The sequence below is a fragment of the Kryptolebias marmoratus genome, linkage group LG10 (assembly GCF_001649575.2).
Source record: "Kryptolebias marmoratus isolate JLee-2015 linkage group LG10, ASM164957v2, whole genome shotgun sequence".
NCBI classification, from domain to species: Eukaryota; Metazoa; Chordata; class Actinopteri; order Cyprinodontiformes; family Rivulidae; genus Kryptolebias; species Kryptolebias marmoratus.
In genome coordinates, this window is record NC_051439.1 from 12,488,515 (window position 1) to 12,512,941 (window position 24,427).

Consider the following 24,427-nt stretch of genomic DNA (forward strand, 5'->3'; position numbering starts at 1 on the left):
CCAACCTGGTGTGCGCTGAAGAGTGACGCCCCGCATGTCGTCTCTCTCCAGGAGCTGGTCTCCAGCGACCCTCCTCCAGCCTGAGCGCCGGTTGGACGCCGACCAGCCGCATGAATCCAACTCAAACGAACAGTATGAGCCAAAGGGAAGAGCATCTGGGAGGAAATCAGGGTATTAGAATTCACTAACAGAGAGACACCAGCTGCAAAACAACCCTCCATACAAATACTTTGAGGTGTTTTTTATTATTTTTTGTATATCTGATGTGTTTGTCTTTCAGCTTCAAGTCATACATAGTATAAAAAAGAGGAATGTAGTTTGTAGACTTGGTTCAGATTGTGGATCCACAGATGCCATATTATGGATCTCATTGAGCACATTATCAGTGCTCACTAACAGCTTTGTAATAATTATACACATTCGGCCTGAATTTTAAACATATTCAAAGTGATACGTCTGAGCTACAGCAACAAACAGGTGCAAGATACAGCAAACCTATATTTAAAATCCAATTTTCCCGTAACTTGTCTTGTACTTGATGGGGAAGAAACCGTTAAATAGTTAATGTTATTTTGTTTTCAGGAGTAAAATAAGATTAGCACTGAAGTGGATGTTTTATTTCGGCCCACACATGAAAAGCAGAACGCCTGTCTAAGGGAGCACACCAACCAGTAACACTTAAGCTCACAAATTACTAACAGTACTCCTAATACAGAAATACTTTTTACTGCTTTTAAGTCATGTCCACGTCTAGCAAGCTTCTTGAGGCGTGTTGTCGTCAGTTAAAGGAAGAAAAAAAAAATGACGAAAACTAACTTCAGCGCCACGTGGGTATGATAAAGTCCAAATAGCAAAGTCTAAAACTTTACACTGTGCACATAAACCTGGTTGGGGGGTTTTTGTTCATGAGTTAAAAGCAGGTCTGGATGACAACTCCAAGTAACCAGAGCATGAATGTATTATGGCTGACATAACTGAGTCAAATTCAAATGTATGAGCTGGATACTTAAAGAGGGAAGGTGAGATCCAAACCCAGAGGGGTCCTCTGTGCATGTGGAACCAAACTTTAATCGTATTTGGTGCCAGACTGTGATCAAATCACACTAAATGTCTATTAATGTGGAGCACAAACATGTCAACACCTCCAAAGGTGATCCAAACATATGAATCAAGCTGCTGTCTATATGAAGGAAGGTGACAAAAAGTCACAAATAAAATCTCATCACACAAAGAGTGTTTTTTCTGAGGACTCACATGAGGAGGATTTTTTTTTTTTTTTTATGAGCCGGTTGAAAGAATCTCACCATCCCTGTGAGCCGGCTCCTTTCTCCAGGGACAAACAACTCAAGGACTCTAAATAGCTCTGACAACATTGATTTCATTACCACCTGAGGCAAAGCTTTTTGATTCCCGGCGTGCTGAAGTGCTTTTATTGCACTGACTGATGTGTTCAAGGAGAAGGCTTGTTGTATTTCGGAGCGCGAAGAGGGACGAAGTGTAAGGTAATGAGTGATATTCCTAAAACGGAGTCTTTTTCTGTGCCTCAAGTTTCGAAATGTAAATAATGATGAGCTCTTTAATATTGTATATTCAACTTCAAAGCAAATCCAATTCATAACCATGGATAAAAGAGCTTTGAAACACATTTAGAAGCAGAGATAAAGACAGAAGTTTCACTTAGGCTTTAAACATTAGACATTCATTGATCTTTTAGATATATACTTAAAAGATCAATACATACAGATATATCTCTCTATATAATAAGGCCTCTGAGTGGTGCACACCTCCACCAACAGTCACACAAAACCTTTGCTCATATTGTCCAATCAGGTGAACATTGTTAAGCATCAAACACTCATCAGTATTAAAACAAGCTCACCACAGATGAAGCCTTCGTCTTCACCTAGAGGACAGTCCGTGTGGAAGTTACACACGTGGCTCTGATCGATGCAGCTGTTCGAGTTTTCGCAGTGGAAAGATTCTTCACAAGCCGCGTTCAGGCTAAGGGCGTCGTCGCCTGCAACCACACAACATAATCGTCATCGGACCGTGCAGGAACGGAAACTTTTAGATTTAAAATGACCGTTTGTTTGCACTCGTTCACGTATGTATGTAGATATATATTTTAACCGCATAAAATACAAACTGTCTGGCAAATTTTGCAAACTGTTTAATGCGCTCCTGCTTCTGGATGAGGCGCCTCCATAAAAGCCAAAAGGTTTTCCTTTCTGAAGTAGCGTCCAAAAAAAAACCCAAAACATATTCTGCCTGAAAGTCCAAATAGACTCGATAGATTAAAATCTTTTCCCTCAAATGCAGGGTTGTTGAGAGCAGAGTCGTTTATTCCTTATGTTATTTTGTTAGTTGCTACATAACACCAGATCTAAGTTGGATTTAAATTGTCAATAAATAGTAAAAACAGTCGCAGCATTGATTAGGCTTGCAGCTAACGTAATTGTTCTTTTTTACAAGTTGGTTTTTTTCAATATGATATAGAGGAAAACTTGGCTGAGTGTGGAGGAAAATGACTGTATTGTTCCATATTAGAAGATGCACAAAGCTGAGAAATAAATTAAAATAAGTAAAGCTTCTATGCAGGTTCATAAATACTGGACTATGAAAAAAAAATTAAAAGGGTTACAACTGATGATGGGTGTTTGGATGAACCCTGAAATGTTTTGTAACCATTTTTAATCTTTTTTTATTGATCAGGGTTTGTAACTTCAAATTCAGGGATTTTTAGTAAATAAAGTTCTGCCACAGCTGATCTCTTGAGGCTCACGTGGAGACAGATTTTTCTAAGAAAACAAAGCTATTCTATTTGTGTTTTAATCAATAAAGATGCTGCTGTTGACAGGTGTAAATAAACACTTAGAGAAATGTCTGCAAAAATAAATGCAAAACAACTGAAATGAAGGTTCGAACAAGAAAAACACATCTGTGACGACACTGTTTGGCACTTTAAACAACATTAATGCATCTCGGGAAGCCCAAATTCCAGCCCGAGTCCCAAGTAATTCAAACCCAGCTTTAAGATCGACAAAATCTGGTTTAAATGTTTGCTTCGAGTTGCGCAGGACAAGAACTCACTTAATTCACAGTCGACAAAGTTCAGAGAGTCCAGGGCCACGCTGGCTTCACCTTCAGCCACACAGGAAGTGTAGAGCAGAGTCACCTGAAAGGATTCATCCACCTGACCGATCCCGGCCTCAAGAACCTCCCACTTCAGCCTGATGGGTAAATGACAACAAAATGCTTGGAAGGCAATCTATAAAAGCTCTTTCTTTCCGGAGTCTTTCTTGGATTTACTTATATACGCACTAATGTACCTGAAATTAATACTCTTTGTTTAAAAAAATCCTCACAGGAGCTGTTTCTAAATCTCAAAGACATGTGCATCGTCTTTACTCTTGCTTTTTGTTCTCCTCACACATCTGTTTCTAGTTTTCCGATGACTACATCTGTACTGTAGCACTGTAGTACCTTCCTCACCTCCGTAAATAATCTATTCAGTTTAATTTCTTGATTTTAACATCTTTATGGTTCCCGCCATGTCTTGTGTTGTTTCACATTCTGAACAACGTGCCTCTCTCCTTCCGTTTCATTATTAAAAACCTATGAGTTTTTACATCTTTCTGCCTCCAGAGTTTTGTCATTATTGGGTCCTCTGCAATACTCCTCATGTCGGCGCTGACTGGTAATTTCCATCACCATTAAGCCTCTTTTCCTGTAAAAACTCTGATTAACACAGTTAATTGCTACAGCTGAGACATCCCAACACGCCCAGCGCTACAGTAAAAGATTAGTCACAGCCCACGCTTTAGGGGGTGTATCTGGAAGCTACGCACTCGGGTTTGTATGGTATGAATGACGAACATAATAAATGAAAATGTGTGTGCCTCGTAATGAAATTGTAGGAGCCATTACTGAGCACGCTAACAAAGCGAACGCACCAACGTATTGCACAGGCCCATCCATCCCTTATCCGTCCTCACCAATTACAGCTAAATGAATCTCCGGCCTACATCTAGAGACAGGAATGCTTTTAGCTTTTCTAAAAATGGCTGTGCTTCAGCGTTTGATCAATAGGAAATACCTGCCCACAATTCCCAAACAATACTCAGGGGACTGCTACCCCTCCTTACTGTCCCGTCCTAAATGTTCCTTATTTAACTTTGGTACAACAAACTGTAAGAAAAACATATTAGCCTTTCTGCCCTTGCTCTGTCTGCTCTTGAATCTGAGCTCCCTGCTATTTATCTTACTAGAAATTGTCAGGTAACAAACTCCATGGCTGGTAAACATGGTGGGTTTTCATGTTTGACAATGGAAGAATTGACAGATATATGGCAAGAAGCAAAACAGACAGCTAATAATTGCACAGAAAGACAAAGAAGCGGTTCCAGAGTATTTTCTGACCTGCGGTCGTCTGGTCTCATGGGGTTTAAAACCTCAGAGCGGACGACTGAGTCTGACATCACTGGTTTGATCTGGACTGTCAGGTTTCCCACCGTTGGCCCGGCCTCAAACAGAGCCACCTGTAAGGTGCACTGCCTGTCGCTTCCAGGCAACACCGGACTGGTTATCTGGTGCTCACATTTAGCAGCAGGCGAGGAGCTCAAGAGAAGAAAGTGCCCTGAGGAGAGAAAACACTGAAACTTTAGGGCTTTGTGAAACTGGAACTCCCAGAAATCGTTTAACAAAAGCTTCAGGGCAAAAAACAATCTCAGACTCTGCTAGATATAAATTCAAGCAACGTGTCAATTCAGATGAAACTTAGACAGAAGCTTTTAAACCCTTCAGATGAACTCATTGGATGCTGATTCCTACCGTCAGCTCTTCCCACAGAGTGGTCCGTCGCGGGCATCAGTCCAGCCTTCGAGTTCTTGAGTTCCTGCGGTGAAACCACCTTCCAGTCGCCATGAGTCCAAGCGCACGGCGCCTCAAAGTCACAGGAGGTAACTGTGCCACAAGACACCAAAGGTGCATGAATTTTCATCAAAATTAACAAAGATAGAATTTAGAACGGCGCAGACTACGATGACAAATATTGTTGTCTGTTCACACAACAGACCCAGAAACTGTGCTGATGAAGACTAACCCAAATCAGCTTTAACCAAAGTTTCTGGCATTAGGGGGAAGGTTTTAAGCCTTTCAACTTACAAGTACAGACTTTTCCAGTTTCTACCACCCAGTAAATATTAACATAGATAGACCTGAACGATATAAACCTTGTTAAATGGATATTCAGCTGTTTAAATGGTCGAGTCGTGGGATCTTTCTCTAAAAATAAATCTGTCATAAACTGGGAGATGTCATTTAGATAATAAAAAAAAACATAACTCAATATTAAAATTCAAAACATAATGGGAGAAGCACTTAAACAAAAATGTTGCACAATCTGTTAAGCCTGTTTGTCATTGGGCTGCAACTGGTGGTGACACAAAAATGTGAGAAATGTAAATAATTACTTGGAATTGGTACTTACAACATACTGTACATGCTTGCATACATACAAAGGTGCAAATATTGTGACATTCAGCAACATTCATTTTTAGTTACAGTGTCCTAATTATGTCTCAGTTATATCTTTTTCTGTCTCAGATCAATCACAGTTTGGTATCAAACCCTCTCAAAGTTGTCTCACATTTCTCACACTCTAAAAGTTAATCAGCTGTATACGTACATCCAATGGTTAATTTCTGAGTTTCATTACCGATTCAAGGGATATTTTGCTAACAGGCATGATTGCCCGCCTTTTATGGCACTGAAACCACAAAATTAAAGCTAGTTCAGCTACTTCAATTTACCTAAAATACCTAAATTAGAATTATAATAACGGCTTTAAGCTGTCGGGTTTATTACACTGTGACACAAACAAATCACCTTTTTGGCACTAGGAGTTCAGTTTTCACTAAATTTTATAATTTCAAACAAGAATCTGATGAAGAGCCAAACAGAGGATCATTTCACAAAGAAATGATCGAAAAAAGAGGACATTCAGGACATCGTGTGAGTAATGAGGAAGAAACTAAAGCCAGCAGGATGAATCTCCACAGTACAAAACAAAACTATGAAACACAAATGGATATTTTACTGAAACCCACTTTCATTAGTTTAAATGTCTCCCTTGATCAAAATTGGCATTTTCTCTGCCTGTTTCTGTGGTGTCAGCACGCAGGTTTTGTGCCACTTAGAATTTCAGTTTTACAATTTAGGAGCTGGAAACCCCTCGAGTCAAAGTCGCTTTAAGGTTCATCGAAGGCAGGTTTCTGCTCCTCACGAGTCACGCTGCTCTCTGCGAGTTATGGTAATCCCATTACGTTTGTTTCAGTGTCAGCTCGTCAGTAAGCACACAACTCTCACTTTGGCTGTCGTCTTCCAGGTGTGACAGAAACAGATCTGTGAAAGTTTCCTCGTCTTGGATTCTGTCAGATAAACTTTGCCAGGTGCCGCTCACTGGGGAAAGAAAAGCACAGAGACACACAGAGCCTTATCAGTGTTTCACACTTTTGTTTTGATGAAAAGACGCAAAAATGCGTCCGGGTGAGGAAGAAAATATCTGCTTTTAGCATAAATTGGTAGAGTGACAGCTACCTGTCTTCAGAGGATGTTCCCAGCAGTTTGGTATTCAGATTCAAGGGCAAAAAGTAACAGAAAAGTAATAGATACAAAAATAAAAAAGCACATCACATGACTTTAAAACAGCCCTACTACACGTGGAAATGAGCAAATGAAAAAAAAGAAAAGGAGTGGTCCGACTAACTCATCAAGCATCCAAATTTTATTACATTTTATTAATGCTGCTCACGATTTTTGTATTAAAAAGTCAGATGTTATTAAAATTCAGATTTATAATTATCCCCAAACCATGTGGGTTTTTTTCCCATCTGTATGCAAAAAGAACGAACAACTTTTAATTGGCTACACCTGCTACGGTGAGGGTCTTATGTGATTTTATTTATTATAGTGCTTCGTTTCTCCTGCGAACAAGAACTCAAAATTCTTGCACGTTCTTGGTTTTTATCACTGGGCCTCGTTTTAACCTTCCTAAATCTAAAAAGATCCAAACCTTTATTTCATGTTGTGGTTGAACAGACCTGAACATGGTCTGGAATCCTTTTCTTGCTCCTGAGGAGAAAATACAGGTTTTGCGTTTTCTTTTCCGTGTCTTACATGTGTTTGGCTTGTTTTATGGACTGGTGTTTGCTTCATTTGTTCTTCTATTTCCATTTTCTGGCATGAGATTTGTGTTGTGGTGGCAACCGTTTACTTTTAGTTCGTGTTACTATGTGGGGAATCAGCTTGGCTTTAGTGTAACACAATGATTTCTAAGCTTCTTGTACTCCGACCTGTGAATGTTTGTGCAAGTATTTGGTTTTATTTGGTGATATAGTTGCAGCTGCAGCTGTGAGCAAAATGTCTGCAGTATTTCATTGATCGGGTTTTAAAAGATTTTGTCCACCTTGGCTTTGCGATGAAGTAAAATGAAATATATTCAAGAAAGCAATAAGTGGAAGAAATTTGGTTGGTTTTGATGCCTCAGCAGGCTTGAAAACAGATTCCTACAGACCTGTTTTTAAGAGGCGGAGGTGATATGCACTTCTGCGCCTCAGTTTTTGAGCGGTACAGAGAATTCACTGTTAAGTCGTTGGCTTTCAGAGCTACAATCAAAGGGAAGTTCAAATCCTACAGAACCAATTTCAGACCAGCCTTTAGCAAAAACACAGCTCGAGGTAAGATTTCCTTGCAGGTTTGCCAATTTTAATACCATACATTTACATCTTACAATACAATATCATACAATACATCTTATTCAGTGTATGAACGTGATCTAAAGCACTAATTAGACTGTATAGAAGGATTTATTCAGATTAGCTTTGTAGCAGAGTGCTGTGTGGATGGATAAATGTGTTTTAAAGCACTTTGAGTGGCCTGATTGTCTAGAAAGACACTATTTAAGTATAGTTTATTTACTTATAAAACACCTGTCTAGCCAATCAGGCTACTCAAAGCAATTTACAACACAATCTGTGTCTCATTTACCCCATCCACACAGAACTCTGCTACATCTCTGCCAAGCTAATCTGAATGAATCCTTCTTTAGAGACTAATCAGTGCTGTAGATCCCATTCATACACCAGTGACACACACAACAAAGGCAATGAAGAGCATTTAACCCTAAACTGATGGAATCAAACCTCCAACTCTCTCGTTGTAGGACAACTGCTCTAACCACTGGACCACAGCTCAGTGGTTTTAACTATTTTTAATAAAAATAAAAGCTCTCAGGGCAGCAAAAACCAAGTGCTGGAGCAAACCAAAGACCACTGGGAGCCAAGAACTTGGCAGCGAACAGCATGATGTCACGATGAACGGCCGAGGAGTAAATGTTTGCTGGTTGGGAAGCAGAAACACTTGGGCTGATGAGCAGATGGAGTGCAGGCGTGAGAGGAGAGTGGAAAGCAGGACTGACTGAAGGAAAACTGATAGACAGGAAGGAAATCATTAAAAACAACTAATAGTTTAAATAAATTCAATCAAATATCAAAACAAAAACTCCAGCACCACAACTAATTCATTATTAATCGCTTCATTATTAAGGGGACAAAACAGACTTGGAGTGTGTTGCTTTCTTTTTCTGTTTTGTGCTTAAAAACACACAAAAGTTTTTCTAAAAAGAGGGATGTGACATTTTAAAAAAAAAAGGTCATCTTTAAAATGGTCCAAAGTTTAAAAAAAGATCAGTGGAGACTAAACTGTTTGTTTGGGTTTATTTTGCCATGAATTTATGAAGAAAGCTGATGTGTGAGAAGGGCTTATTTTTAGAGAGGTTTGTCTGAATAACACGTGACGTGACATTCAACGTTAAACTAGCATGACATCCCAGCATGTCATCTACGGCCTTCTGGTCCCAGAACAGGAACGCCATTGTGTCCTGGTGCCTTTAAGGCGAGGTCAAACAAGTCAAGCAGGACAAATCGAGTCATTAAAAAGACTGTTTATCAAATCTGTAAGCGGTGTTGATGATGAAGAGGCGAAGGGTCATACAGCTGAATGGCAGCTGAGCTAATCACTGATAAATATGGAATAAAAGCCGCCATGGATGAATTTGTTGAAGCTGGAAAAAGACTAAAATAGAGAAAAAGACTCAGCCTGAAGACAAAACATTAGCGAGCTGTAAATAACATAAAGTAAGAGTTTCTGGAAATCCACTCAGAATTCAAAGGTCCACTCAGATTTTTTCCTTTTATTGTCAGGTTTGAATTTAAACCCTCATTTATTCTCTTTTAAGGACAAACATTATCTGCTTCATCAGCCAACAGAGCTGCCGGTGCTGAAAGCAGCTTTTAGTTCGTTTTTTACGGACAAAGATTCAAACGGTGGAGGACGAAACCTGCTTCTGGCTGTAGTTTAAACTCTTCATCTCTCGCTGTCCCTTCGGAGGGTTTAACTACTGAGAAAGACAGCTTGGTCTGTTTACGAAGCTCGCTTTTGCATCGCTCTTCGTGTCATCCAGTTACAAGCACATAATTGCTCTTCCAGATAAATGAAGCGTAGTAAATATTAAATCATGCGACCGCAGTATGTCATGATTAGAATATTTATTTCTCACTCTGTTGTCCTCCTGATACCACACATTTTCAAGCTATCGTTCTTCAGACTTTGGTTAAATTGGATCAGATTTTTACCCCAATCTGATCCAGTCAGTTTGCTGATATTGATACTGATATTGTAAATGAGTGCATGTATGCTTGTTCTGCCTCTGATTTGGCCCTATGATGAACCTGTGACCCGCTCCCAGTGTGTTTATCTTAAAATAGCTGAAATCTGTCCTGCAACCCTGTTCTGGATACAGTGATTGCAAAAAATGCATAAATGTTGTGGGATAAAAGGTTAAAAGGTATGAATTATCAATAAAATTGTCTCTTTCCCTTGTTTTCCATTCAGTGCAGATAGTTTTGTGTTATCTACTTGCACACTGCGCTCTAAACAACGCTGATAAATAAAAGATGTATAATGCAACCTTGTGTTACAGTAACTGCTGCAATGCAGAAAATGTTAAATCCTGCTCGCACAAGAGGTCTTTGGTGAGGTTGTTACTGACTGAGGAAAGTTAGCCATATATCAAGTCAGAGGAAGCACAAGATGTTACTAAAGGAAAACTGATTTTCTATGGAGAGTCTGCTGCTCAGTGAAATACAGCCTATTTTTTATACTGCTGCTTCAAAAGGTAACTAATACCTTTTTGACTCAAGTAGTTTGCAGAAAAAAAACATTAAAAGTATAAAATATCAACTTGTGATTCTCCATACATGAAGCTACAACAAGTCGTGTTCATTCTGTTGTTGATCAGTTAAACAAAAAAGATATATAGAAGTAAAATAATTGATCCAATAAACCCAGTTTTAGTGGGATATTTCCTCTTAAATGGTTTCTATTTCATATTATTATGGAAATCTCTGCAAATCCATCCATCCACGCATGCATGGGTTTTCTTCACGTGCTCCAGTTTCCTCCCACAGAGCAGAAAACATTCATGTTAGGTTAATTGGTGACTCTAAATTGTCCCTAGGTGTGAGTGAGAGCGTCAGTGGTTGTCTTTCTTGTTTGTCTCGTGGCTCTGTGATGGATATGCAACCATGTTTAAGGTGTGCCCTGCTTCCCGGCAGCCCTGCACGAAAAAGCGGGAAAATAAAATGAATGGATGAATTATTTACCAGCCTATGTCACTTATACAGAGAAACTGGAAGCAGACAAATGGAGAACCTGCAGAGCTTTGCAAACGTCAAAACTCTGAGTTGTCTGCACACATCATCTATATTGATGATCCTAGCAAGCTCATCTGCAAAAAAGGTGAAAAATCTGGCCCAGTTATCACTGCAGTCTGGAAGAATTAATCCAGATATTAATGTGTTTTAAGTTTTAAAGCAGCCGTGCTGGTGTAGCGTACACTTTTCACTGAAATCAAAAGTTCATGGGTGACCATATCACCCTCTGCACGTGCCGACACGTAATCCATTGGGTTCTTGTTCCAAAAGCAGCTGGAGTCACAAGCCAGAGCACGTGCACAACTTCTGAAACTAATAATAAAACCGAGCCACTTCAGCTATGATACAGCCACTACCTTCTCAACTGCACAAGTCAGGGCTAACAGTTCAAACAAAGCATCTTTATCGTCCCGTCAAGCCCTTCCCATCAGCTCTCCTCCCTTGCTTGGCACCACGAACACAACAGCCGACCTGATAATGAAACATAAAAAAAAGAGCTCAGAAGAGCTTTTATACAGAAGACAAAAAGAGCCATACGTAACTCATCATTAGCTGCAACACATTTACATACGTATAAGAGCATTTCCACAAATACTCAGAATCATAAACATGCATGCATATTGATTTAATGCAAGGGCTGGTTGGCTTTTACTAAAAATAATTTGCCCGTGTTCCTGGTAACAGAACTTCTCAGGAGCCCCCCGCTTTCATTCATAAAGGAACGTTTGCTCTGAAAGTGTTGCACCGAACACCAACAGCTTGTGTTCAGCGTGATCCAAGGACGGTGTCTATCACAGGAGGGCCATGTGTCGGTATCGTGACAGACAAAGCAAGAATTCAGAGACAATAAACCGGAAAAAAATAAAAGAGCTGCAGTTGTGTCCTTTTGGAGCTGAGGGAGGAGGGAAAAGTGCAGGAGTGACACTGAAGTGACCCGAAGCTGTTACGCTTTTACACATGATAAATACTCTCATTCTTCTGAGTGCACAGATCCTGAGTTGTTGTTTTTTTTTTTAAACACACAGAAAAAGACCCTCACAGTGTAGAACATGAGCTTAATGCACAGCACATGACAAAAAGCTGCTGGTCCACAGGTGTAACATTTGCAGGAGCGCTGAGTGTCCATAATGTACATTACTTCCAGTAATTATGACTCACGCTGCAGCTGAGATTACGGTGCTTCATCGTGCCTTTTGGACTTTCAGGAAATGATTGAAATTAGAAAAAGAAACATTAATATAAGTCGGTGTGTTTGCATCAAGAATTTTTTCTTTTTAATTAATCTCCTTTTATTTTGACAGGCAATTTCATTTACAAGCTCGACCTGCAACGCAGTTACATAAAAATAACACAATAATCATCAAACATGAGCTCGACATTCAAAGAGGGAGCAGATCGTAAATGAGCTCGCCTTGACAAGTGTGTGTGCAAACTGAAAATTAGAGGTGATGTTTCAATCAGACAGATTGGTAATTTCAATAAATGGTTATGAGGACGAAGATTTGGTAAATACGGACAGAGTCGGAGGCTGCTGCTTGAGACGAAGGCTTCCCAAAACTTGAAATGAGCCTGTCTCGCTGATATTTTTGTAAATACTATACTTCAAAGCATCATGCAGAAAAAGGAAATGTTGCCAAAGAAAGATGTGAAGAAAGAGTTGAATAAGAGGAGGATTCGGTGGTTTTAAAAGCGAGAGGGGAAAGTGCTGTTGTTTCTGCCAGTTTCTGAGATATTTTATGGCATTTTGCCCTTTATTGAATTTTTTGCAGTAGAGCCTGAATTTAAGGAGGGAAAGAGCGAAAGGAACGGCACTCAGAAAAAAGCCATTTGAAAAGTGTTCCTTTAATGCTCTAATAAGCATGCAGGGCGATCAAGCTGTGCAGATTTTCCTTTAAATAAAGAGCAACACATTTTAATCACTCATTAAAGTGACGACACCAACAAACCGTCATTCACTGCAAGGAAGCTTTTCAATATCTCTGCAGATCGTAACAGTGAGGTCAGCGTATCCAGAAAAGAAGGGACGATTATAAAAACAATAAAACATTTTGCAGAAATTTCTGCTACCACATTTTCTGATCTACCGTGACAGCTTGAGACAGAAACTCAAAGAAGGAAACATGCGAACAGATAAACATAAACCTCAGCTACAGGAACCTATAGAGCTGGGTGGAGATAAGCGGTGCATTCTGCAGAACTTATGGAAATGAGTTGAGAAAAAAAAAAAAAACTGAACAGCTAAAACATAAAAACAGAGCAGTAAAGTCATGAAGCCATAAGTCAACTGAAATGAGAGAGATTTCAAAGAAATAAGATAAAACTGAGTGAAAATACAAAATCAAAATCAAAGATTGTAACAAGAAACAATCTTTATGTCTCTGTGGAGACAGAAAAGCAGCGTTTTTTTATGCCTTATTCTGCAAAGTTGCAATCAAGGTTTTGCACAGAAAAAAAGTGTGAAATGTAGGAAAAACAGAATTCTTTGTTCTTTATAAAAACACCAAACCTTCCAGCTTTCGTGCTAAGTGCTGTAAGCAGTCTTCTAAACGTTGTTTTTAATCCTGGTTGAGTGGAAAAAAACTTAGAAACTATGACTTTTGTTGAATAGTTTTGACTAATATCACAACTAAATCAAACAATAAACTTTTAGTTTCTCTTTTCCTGGTGTTCAGATTAAAGCTAATTAGTCCATTTCCAAAAAATTAAGAGCTAATGTGCTTTTTTTAGACATTAAAAATCATAAACATGGCAATAAAATAACTAATGTCCTAATTTTGTCCGGTGGTGTTTTCTCTTAAACCACATTTCAAACCTTTGACAGAAAACGAGCACTATGTTGCAAAACTGTGCATTTTACTCTGAATACAGAACAATAAACTAGTCGTGTCTAATTTTCTGGTTGGGCGAACTAAGAAAACGTCTTCCTTGGTGATTCGAGTGGGCTGGTTCAATCAGCTGATCATTGCTTGAGATTATTAGAACTAAAAAGGAGAAAGATCTCCTTAAAAGAAAGACTGATCATTAAAGCTGCTGCTTCAACACCGACATAAAACACAAATGGCATCGGAGGAATAATGGAGCGTTTCTGAGCTGCATCTGATGCCAAATCCCAAAGTCAGATTCAATATTTGTTATAAAATGCGCCTTTATCTCTAAGTTACTGACAGAAGAGTTCCAGAAACACATTATTCTTAAAATACTGACAATAAAACACGAGGTTTTATTAAAACCTGATATTAGAACCACATCTTTATGTCTGTCAGACTCCACAGGTGCTCCTTTTTTTCCCAACAAATAGAAAACTTCAAGAATTTCTTTGTTTTGTTTCATTTTTTGGCACTTATCACCTGCATTGAAAGCTATAAATCAAGTTTTATGGTGTTTATAAAAGAATTCCAGTGGTTCTGCGGCCTAATAAAGAGGGGAGGACGGGAACAGTTTGTGCGCGAGGATTTATCAGACGCTTATCGTGTTTTGAGCGGAGTGAAAAACAAGCGACTGCAATCATTCCACCTCATTGTTTCGGCATTTCAACTTCCATCGTTCATCTGCCTTTTGCTCGAGCTGCATTACGCCGGTCCAACACGAGCAAAAACGCCGCCGCCTCATCTCAGCGGCTTCATCCGTCAAGCTCCAAACACACACGAACACGTCTGTACATACCAGCAGCGCCGTGAACCATAAATCTGCTTTCGCCTTTAATTTAGTCAAAACTCGTTAGAAAACGAGGTATTAATCATGCAGAAGCAACATATAAAACCCCCCCAAAAGCCTTTGAAATTGTTCCTAATGAGATTAGAGGCGTAATCTGAGCAAATAGGAGAACAATCCTTCACACGGCATGAACAATTGCTGACAGCCATGGCTACATTTGGAGCTAAAGTGAGCTCTTGGCCTTTGCTGAGGGTCATGTTTACTTTTAATTAATCGTCACCATCGCAGAACCAGCGCTGCAGCGCACTCTGAGGCTTACGACATACTGAGAGTTGATGATTGTAGAGCTTAATTGCAGAAGAGTTCTCTCGGTTGCAAAACATCCCGTGACAACTTTCAAATCAGTTTAGCTCATCGACCTTTAATTTTACTGCTGTGGCTCAATGTGCTGCTCTTATCAACTGGGTACTTGTGTTCAAATATCCCCTTTTCTAACAGGGTTAGTTTTAATTTGATGCCCGTAAACAGGATACTTTGGCTCTGCTTCTCTACAATAAAAGTAGAAAATAATCAGTTTTTATTTACAGTCTTTGGGTCATTCGAAGCGCTATCTGTAACAGGTAAGATATTGACGTGTGGTCTATATTCATGATCAGGTGCCAACATGAAACATGTTTCAATCTTCATGTGGACTTTTAGTTTTATAACTCTTAATGATCCTGATTAATATCCTTCTTTTTTTTATTATTATTCTGTGAAAACCCGTCTCCCAACAACCAGGCTCTGAAACCAAAGGGTTTCATGTTATGATTTACATCTGAAATTTGCTTCCAAGACATACAGACCTGATCTGAACTTTTATTAGGCTGCTCAGCTTCCCCCCCCCAAAAACCACAACATATTTTCAATACTTTTTATCTGAGGAAAACAGTTTCATTCACAAACAGCTGCCATCCCGCGCGGCCAAAATCTAAACGAATTAAATCCTTTGGAGTTCCAGTTTTGGTTTGAAAAAACCAAACAAAACAAAACATAGGAAATTTCTCACTGATCACTGGATTTCACTTGGTTTTCAAATAAAAAGAGATTGTAAAGATTAAGAAAAATAGCTTCAAAACGGAGACGTGACCTTCTCAAACCTTCTCGTTTTCAGACAATAAAAACTTTCAGAGTAAAAAACTGAAATATAACCTCACGCAGCTCAACCCAATTACTGCCTCTTACATACGGATATGATCTTAACTTGGGGAAAAAAATGAAACCAAACTTTATAGCCGCTCTTATAAACTGAACAAAAATATGAACGCAACACTTTTGCTTTTGCTCCCATTTTTCATGAGCTGAACTCAAAGATCTAAGACTTCTTCTATGTACACAACAGGCCTTTTCCTTTCTCAGATATTGTTCACAAATGTGTGTAAATCTGTGTTAGCGAGCGCTTCTCCTTTGCTGAGATAATCCATCCACCTCACAGGTGTGGCATATCAGACAGCAGGATTACTGCACAGGTGTGCCTCAGGCTGGCCACTCTAAAATGGAGTTTTATCGCAGCACAATGTCACAAACGTCACAGGTTTTAAGGAAGCAGTTGATACGCTGACTGGATTGTCCTCCAGAGCTGCTGCCTGGAACTGAACGTTCATTTCTCTACCATAAGCCGTCTCCAAAGGCGTTTCAGAGAATTTGGTACTATTAGTTCGCCATGTTGTACCTGTAGTTTAGCATTATCATGTTTCAGTTTATGTTAGCTTATTTAGCCTTCGTGTACATTTAGTTTATCTTAGCTCATATTTTAGATATTGTTAGATTCCTAATTGTTGTTTAGTTCAGCTTTAACTTTATCATAATTTAATTTAGATTATATTAGCTATCTATCTTAGCTCATGTTTAGATATATTTAGTTTCATGATTTTATTTAGATTATTTTATATTTCATTTAAACAATACATGATTGATGGTTTATGATGTTTTTATGATGTTTTTATCTGTATTTGATTCTGTACCTGATTGTTGTTTCTGTGTTGTAAAGCACTCTGAATCGCCTTGTTGCGGAAAAGTGCTATATAAATAATAAAATAAATACATTTGGCAGCACATCCAACCTGCCTTACGACCGCAGAACACCTGTAACCACACCAGCCCGGAGTCTGTGCTCACAAACACAGATTTAACCAAATTTGTGAACAATATTTGAGAGAGAAAAAAGTCTTAGATCTTGTTAATGGGAGCAAAAACAAAAGTGTGGAGTTTTTATATTTCCGTTCAGTGTAGTTAAATTTAAACCATGGCTTCACCTCATCCTGGAATCTCTGAAATCCTGTTTTCCACGAGATAAAACTGGGTTTCAGTCAAAAAATGCTTTTCTCTGTATGATCACACACAGAAATAAAAAAACAGAACCTAAAAATGTTTGGATCAGTTTTAGATTAATCCAACCCAGCACAAAAAATAACAGCTTCATGGGTGTTTGGTACATAATTATCTACTTGAATTGAATAAGTATCATGGAAATATTCTCCTTTTTTATTTATGAAATGTGTGCTGCATTAGTCAAGTGCATTAAGTGGCTTCAGACTCATCAAAATAAGTGGAGCGGGAGTGTGTTTATGCTCATATTTAATCAGGTCTAATTGCAGTAATGAATATTGCTTCATTAAGGTCTTCAGCCCTGCAGATCCGAAGGTCAAGTTTGTTCAATTCTTTTATTAAAAAACAAAACAAAAAGAGAAAGCTCCAGGAAATCAGGTTTGTTTATAACCAAGGTTAGAAACTAGACAGCTGAGCGTAAGCTTGAATCCAGAAACACGTCTGAAGGTCCCTTAACTTACTTTTATTTTTTAAATCTACTGGATGCAGCTGGGCTTCATTTAACCGGTCCATTTATTTGAACTCTTCCTTTTCACCAAAAACTAAGGCTTTTATCACTTTTTCCTGTTCTTTAACATAACAGAATTCGTATATAAATATGTTGAATATGTTCGGCATGTTAAGCGTTCAAATGATCTTCAGACCAGAGCCTTTTCTGTGTTTTCAGCACGACTGTTCAGCGTTTTGCACTTCGTCCTGAAATCTGCCCGAGCAGCACGAGGCGGCAGTGTCAGAGGACAACAGGTTGGTGATCCCATCTTCACTGAGATCAAACTGCAGTTTCTCTCTGACACACACACACACACACACACACACACACACACACACACACACAGCCTCCATGCTTTTAGCTTAGCATCAGGGCAGCAGTTTGGCTAATGTAGAGACCAACAGGGACGCAGCCACGTCTGCTGCTCCAGCTAAGTGGAATCTGCTGTCCGGTGATCGCAGACAGATCGTTTCTGACAGCACGCTGATTAGCTACTTCCTGCAGCATGGAGACAATTAAAACCTCAAGGCCAGATATGTAAAAAAAAGTTGTTTGACAGTTCTTACAGGAGCACTGCCATAACTGACCAAGCCGCTAATTATGATTAAAGTCGTAAAAGTGAAAGAGATCAGCGAGGTTGTTCTTCGCCTATCGGTTCGATGTTACTGCGGCTTCCAACGTGCTTTTAATCAGCAGTGGAAAGTTAAACCAAAATGATTGTTTTTCCAAGTGTAAAGCTCATAAAACGATCCGTAGGCCGGGTGTTTGGACGACTAGCCTAACACCTTGCAGGCAGTGCAGCAGCGAGAGAACAAAAAGTCTAAATAAGTTATTCTTTGTAGGAGCAGTTGGTTAGCTCTGTCTCGCAGCAAAAAGGTTGCAGGTTTGACTCCTGGCTGCAGCCTTTTTTTGCGTGCATATTTGGCTACTCTGAAATCTCACTAGGCTGCTCATCTTTACGTTGCCGTGTGATGGACTGACAGATGTACCTCTGGAGACGGACACCAGCTCCCGGAAGCCGTGACCAGGAGCAAGCAGGTAAAGAAGGAGTGAATGCCCTTCAAAAGGTTTTGAGCAATTGTTATTTTACGTGCCGTAGATGGCTCTTTGAACGACCTCAGTTTGGAGTTCAATCCTCAGCAGGTTGCGGCGCTAACAGCTAGAGCACCAGAACGGAGTCCCTCGTGATTCATTATTTCATTTTTGCGAAAAGCGCAGGTGATTTCTGTAACAAACGATCACATGAACATGTGCTGAGCACATCATCCAGAAATACCATGTTGCTGTTTTTTTTTTTTTTTTACTTTTTACTGAAGTGATGTAGATTCACACACACACAAAAAAAAACCTAAAGATCTTCATCGATTTTCATCAAATTCCGCATAATTGAGATTTGCTGACTAAAAAAACCCAAACAGAGAAACAAACAAAGAGACGATCACGTTGAGCTCGTGCACTGGTGAAGAATCAAGCCCATTCTCTGCCTTAACTGCGTTGTTTCAAAGCCTGAACGAGTCGTTTCCCCCTCACCTTCAGAACCGCTGAGCTTCTTAGCATCTGTCACAGAAGGAATCAAAGGAGAAACTACACGCCGTCTGCTTTCCCTTTGAGGAGCACGGGAGGTCGGGGTCAGTTCGAGGGGTGACGGTATCCCGACAGAACCGACACATGTGGGCCGCCTTTTAATTTACCGCCTCCATCCTCCTCCCCCCCGAGAGCCTTCGAGCTGCACTTTCTTCAGCTGGGGTCACGCTTAAGACTTCTGTTTATCCAGATAACTGCGATCCTCCGAGCACTGCAGCTTGTTAGGCTCTGAAAAGACGCGTGGAAAGTACCAACGACGTAATTAAAGAACAAACTTTAAAGTGAACACCTACAAGATTTTTATTCTCTGAATGATTGTAGTAGTTGTTATGTAAACTCTTCTCTCTCTCTCTCTCTTTCACACACACACACACACTCACACACATACACACACACACAGGTATGAACATTTTATTGATAAAAATGAATGCCTACAGCTTCTTTCATATTAGTGCAGCTGTTGTTAAAAACTTATCTCTCAGATCTTGCATTGTGTACCTGTTTTTTGTCCATAAATTTAGATTTTATTACATTAAAACTGTACAAAATAATACATAAAATTTAATGTCTGACATTCCTCAAAGGCATGCATATCGTTACCGTTGCCTTTCAAGAACAGGTTTGGTAAAAAATTAACATTAGGCGCAATTTTATGTGATTGTGATTACATTATTACAATCAGAGTAAATGTTGTGAATGACTCTCAGCTACTACCACAACAAGTTTTGGCTCAATATGTGTGAAACTGACTGAGTTGCAGCCATTTTTGTGTTGGCTAATGTCGCTTAGCTGTGGTAGCCGTCTTAAACTGGAGTGTTTCTAAAAGTTAATCAGTTGTAGATGTGTATCTGATGACAAGTTTCTGAAAGTTTCATTAAACTCCATCCAGTTATTCATAAAATATTTTGCTAACGGACAACTGGGTCGACAACAATAACAGTAATGCTACGTTTTAAGCAAAGATCTTGCTCAATGATTAGTGCTCAAGAGTACATGCTGTGAACGACTCTCAGCTACTACCACAACAGATTTCAGCTCAATATCCGTAATAATGACTGAATTATAGCCACATTTGTGTATTGTAAGGCGGGTGGACTCTGGCAACCATTTTGAATGGTGTTGGCTCCAGATTTTAATCAGTAGTAAACGTTTATCCAGTAATTACTTTCTGATAGTTTCATTAAAATCCATCCAGTGGTTTGTGAGATATTTTGCTAACAGACACACAAGCAAAAACATTAACATCTGCCCTTCGCCTTTTAGTGGTGGGAGATAATAATAGTTCTTTGCTGCAACAAATGATACCACTTTCAGGCCCAGAATAAACAGTAAATCAGGAACTTTCACCAGGATAAGATGTCGCTCACGTCAGATACTCAAGATGTTGTTTTATCGTTGCTTGTTTTTTCTTACCCATAAAGCTCACCTATTTCTAACTATTACTCTCTTTTAAATAATGGTTTGTAATTTCAAACAGAAAGAACCCCCATCTTGACTGGCTTTGCCTCGACCCGGACTCGTTCTAGAAAAGTGTGGGGGAAGCACAGCTGGCTGCTCATCTGCCTCCTCTCCAACCCGGAGGAGCGGCGGCCCTCGGGCTGCAGCTTTGATCTTCCATGCCTCTCTCTCAGAGCCACGTGTGGAAACGTCTCCACTCGCCAAATCCACCTGAACTGCAGACGGTCCCCTCCGGGTCCTGCAAAGTTAAACAGCGAACAGCGAGACGCTCTCTGTCTCGCTGTGTTACAGATGTTTGACGGTGCACATGTCGGACAGCAGAGTACTTGAAAGGGGAGGGGGGATTAAAAATGACAAAATCCTGAAGCTGCCATGAAGCATCGAAGTGTTTTACAAGAAAACGTAGGAAAAGCACTCCGAGGAACAACGATATAAAGAGATTATATTCACAAAACAAAGCAGTTTTACACTCAGTTTCTCACAGACAGGTGACCCTCTGCCCATCTTTACTTCTGAGAGACTCAGCCTCTCTAAAATCTCGTCTTACTTGACCTGCTGCCAATTAACCTAATTAACTGCAAAATGCTCCTCCAGCTGTATTTTATTCATATCACTTACGTTTTTAGACCTTTGTTGCCCCTGTCCTAAATCCTTTTTTTATGTAAAATATCTTAGTTTAGACATCTGATATGTTTATTTTGCTCCATTATGAACGAAAGGTTTCCGGAGTTAATGCGTGAACTCTGGAGTTATCTGTAAAAAGTCAGCTCGACTTTTGACCCCATCATCTGGACCTGAAACGGCTGACAGGAGAAATGCCCCTCCTGGCGCTTCAGAGATACAAGATGGAGAGGAAATGAAAAAAACGCCAAAACAAATCAAAACTCGGGAGTCGGAGGAAACAGAACAGAACTCTTAAAAAAAAAACAATTTGAGGGAGACAGACTTTGTTTGGAGCGCTGAAATTTCACGGAACGTCGCCTTCGCACGCATCAAAATCTAAACAGGGATTTTGTTTTGCACTCTCTTCTGTCTCCTTTACCAGAAATTACATTTATGCACAAATGTAATGCAGATTTGGTTTGATTGAGGTGAAACACTCTGATACATACAGCTCTCTCGTGTGAGGTTAGATGTTTGACTTGTGCTCAGCGCAGATCAATTATAACAGCAAAGAGTGCCGCCGTTTTGCTACAAGCGCAGCACTTTATGCATATGGATTCAGACCGAGACAGGAAGAGTCAAAGCTCCTGCAGCTGCTGCTGCTTCAGGCACTTAAATGGCATCTCGACATCCACGATGAGTAATAAATGTAAGGACAGTGGCAAACTCCGGCTACGATCACAGAGTTGGCATTCACGAGACATTCGTTTGTGGAATCTGGGGGACCACAGTCAACGTTCTGCATGCTGTCGTTGCTTTCAGGGCTTTAGACGAGTTTCGTGATCCCATTGCTCCGTTCGGAAACACTAAGACTCCCTAGCAAATGCACCGAATGGTGAAAAATAAAGGAATAAAATGCTCTGATATAGGCTGCGTGCTGGACACAAAGCTCGAAGACACCTCCCTGCTGGACGGGGAGGGAGCTCTGACTTAATGCTGTGAAATTTGGCAACAGCTCACCCGGGGAGCTCTTAAGTCGCTGCAGCAAGAACCACTTACACCGATCCAGCGCTGTACCTTCAGAAGTGGAGGGGGGAAAGGGAGGGGAGGGGTGGGGATGTGGATGTGGGGGCTGCTTGTTAAAGATGGGGAAAAAAAAGTGGATCTGTCCCCCTTTCAGGGCTCAGCTGATTGGTTAAGACAGCCACAATAAACTTTGTTTTTCTGGCAACATAAGCCAGAAACCAAAACCAAACCCTACTGTGGCACATGGATGTTGCATCAGGAGGTGAAAACCAGGTAAGAAAAAAAACAACGAGCCTACAGGTAGGCAGAGCTGAAATGTGCAAACGAGTTCATCCTTACACTGAAGTCATCCACCTGACAGGAATCAAAGGATAAAAACAAGAAAAGAATCTACTACCAAACTTTAAAAGCTATTATTGACAGTAAGTGCTTTTTTGTACCCCTTCTCAGTCAGCTGTATTAAAAAAACATGATGTAGGCTATTGGCTTAGATACACCCCCCCTGCAGAATAATGTCAGATTTTCCTGCTTTCAGTTAAAACAAACAGGACCAGCAGTGCGTTTTATGTGCTGCTGACTGTTTGGAGAGCAGTTTCAGAGCTCTCCTCCTCTTGCCAAGTCCTGTCCCCCTGCTGCAGTGTGAATGACTGTAAATCAGATACCTCCAAGAGTGCCTCTGGAGAAAATGACAACCCTACTTAAGGTGGGGGTTTTTTATTCCTGTTTTCAGTGGGGAAGTGGAACCGCAGCCGAGTAACGCAGGGCGCGTGGCTCTCAAAAGGGATGAAATGGAGCCGCAACAGGCTCAGTCCGAAACCAAACTACAGCAGCAGGACCTTAAAAGTGGAACACTGTTGGCCAATCTGTCCTTTCCAGCACTTTGGTGTAAAAACACACACAGTCACAGAGAGCAGAAAGAAACTTGCGTGCGCTAAAGTGCCGCAGCAGAGAAAGTCGGGAGGAACGGGTCTACTCACTGATCAAGATGACAACGGAGATTAAATCCATTTTCCTCCTGGTGTCGGCTGCGCGCAGACGGCGGCACGCGGCTGCTGGTTCATGAAAACGCACACACGCGCGGGCGCACGCTCGCTCCTCCGGACAGTGTGGCTATTTCTCCAAGTTGCGCACCCTTACTCATGCTGATGCTGATGCTGCTGCTGCAGCTCCCAGTGACGACAGCTCAGACCCCATCCTCCTCCTCCTCCTCCTCCCTCCCCCCTCCCCAGTCGTTAGTCACAGCTCAGAGAGGCTCCTTGAAGGAGCGGGGAAGGGAGGTGCGCTCACGGCACCGCGGACAGGATGTGCGTTCGTTCGCGGTCTCGGAGGAGTTGAGCGCTTCTGTTGCCGCTCATTCACGAAAAGCTCCTCTTTAAAACACACACACACACACACACACACACACACACACACACACACACACATAACAAAATAAACAGGAAATTACTTTAGCGTTTAAGATGACTCACTGAGTCATTCACAAATCTGCAGGCTATGTTTATCACTTTAATCTGGATTTTAGCCGTGGTTTAGGAGTGAGAGCCACACCTTACCTTACCTTTTTAATCAAGAACAAGCCTTGTTCAGATATTTAGAAAGGCTATGAACGAATGTGTTGTTTCACAGGATGTCTACAAGATGTGGAATGAAAACAAGACTGAAAGGACCGAATTTGGAAAGTCAGTCAATGATGTCCTCGGCCCTCCTGCTGTTTTACATTTGGGAAGCAAGCATCCACTGTTGTCAAAACCAGTTCTTATCAGTGACGTCAAACCGCCAAAGCAAAATCTTACATTCTTCCAAAACACAGGTCCGTCCTTCATCACCTTTGGACGGCTGCAGTTCCCCATGGAAACCACATCACCACTGGTTGAGCAGATTTACGCCGGCCTCCTGTTCCTTATAGTCTCGGCTTTAAGATTCTTTCACTCACTGTTTTAAATTTTCAATGGCTTGGCACCCACTTATCTAACTGAACTTTTTTGACTTTTATAACCCTAAAGGAGCTCTGAGATCTTCCAGATAGACGCTTTTAGTGCAGCCAAGGGCTAAAGAGGGGATCAGGCCCCCAGACTCTGGAACAACATCCATACAGTCCTTTAAATACGACCTGAAAACTCACTTCTAACACTGGCTTTTATTCGAGCACGAGTTCCATCAGATCCTTGTTTTCTTTTGCTTTTAACCTGCTGAACTCGTTGGTTTTATAGGTGTCTTTTGAATTTATCTTCTCTTGTGAAGCCCTTTACTAACAATGTTGCTTTAAAATGTGATATATAAATTAATTTTACCCTGACATGACTCTTTGAACCTCCTCTGTTTGGAGAAGAGCTGAACTTTGACTCGACTGATGAGCTAACGGCTGGTCCCAGCGTGTTGGCGCACCTGTTTGGTCGTTGCTCCCTCAGACGGGCCCCATCCACAGGTTTTTGTTTCTTTTTTTTTTAAACGGATGTTTTCTGTTGCTGTTTTT

The 24,427-nt window shown here is 40.5% G+C and overlaps 1 protein-coding gene across 2 annotated transcripts in view; it reads right to left on the bottom strand.

The window, feature by feature from the left end:
• The window catches only part of ltk (leukocyte receptor tyrosine kinase), a 43,615-nt gene extending 20,469 nt beyond the window's left edge, over positions 1-23,146 (bottom strand). Inside the window, exons 1-7 of one of the 2 annotated variants that reach the window (XM_017418511.3) lie at positions 22,932-23,146; positions 6,367-6,459; positions 4,831-4,962; positions 4,420-4,636; positions 3,091-3,230; positions 1,880-2,017; positions 6-155 (exon numbers count right to left, since the gene is read on the bottom strand). In XM_017418511.3, the coding sequence (XP_017274000.1) occupies positions 6-155; positions 1,880-2,017; positions 3,091-3,230; positions 4,420-4,636; positions 4,831-4,962; positions 6,367-6,459; positions 22,932-22,962 (901 nt within the window). In that variant the 5' untranslated portion in view covers positions 22,963-23,146. The remainder of the gene's footprint in view (positions 1-5; positions 156-1,879; positions 2,018-3,090; positions 3,231-4,419; positions 4,637-4,830; positions 4,963-6,366; positions 6,460-22,931) is intronic. The other variant, XM_017418519.3, reaches the window with a different exon arrangement.
• Between the last annotated feature and the right edge of the window lie 1,281 nt (positions 23,147-24,427).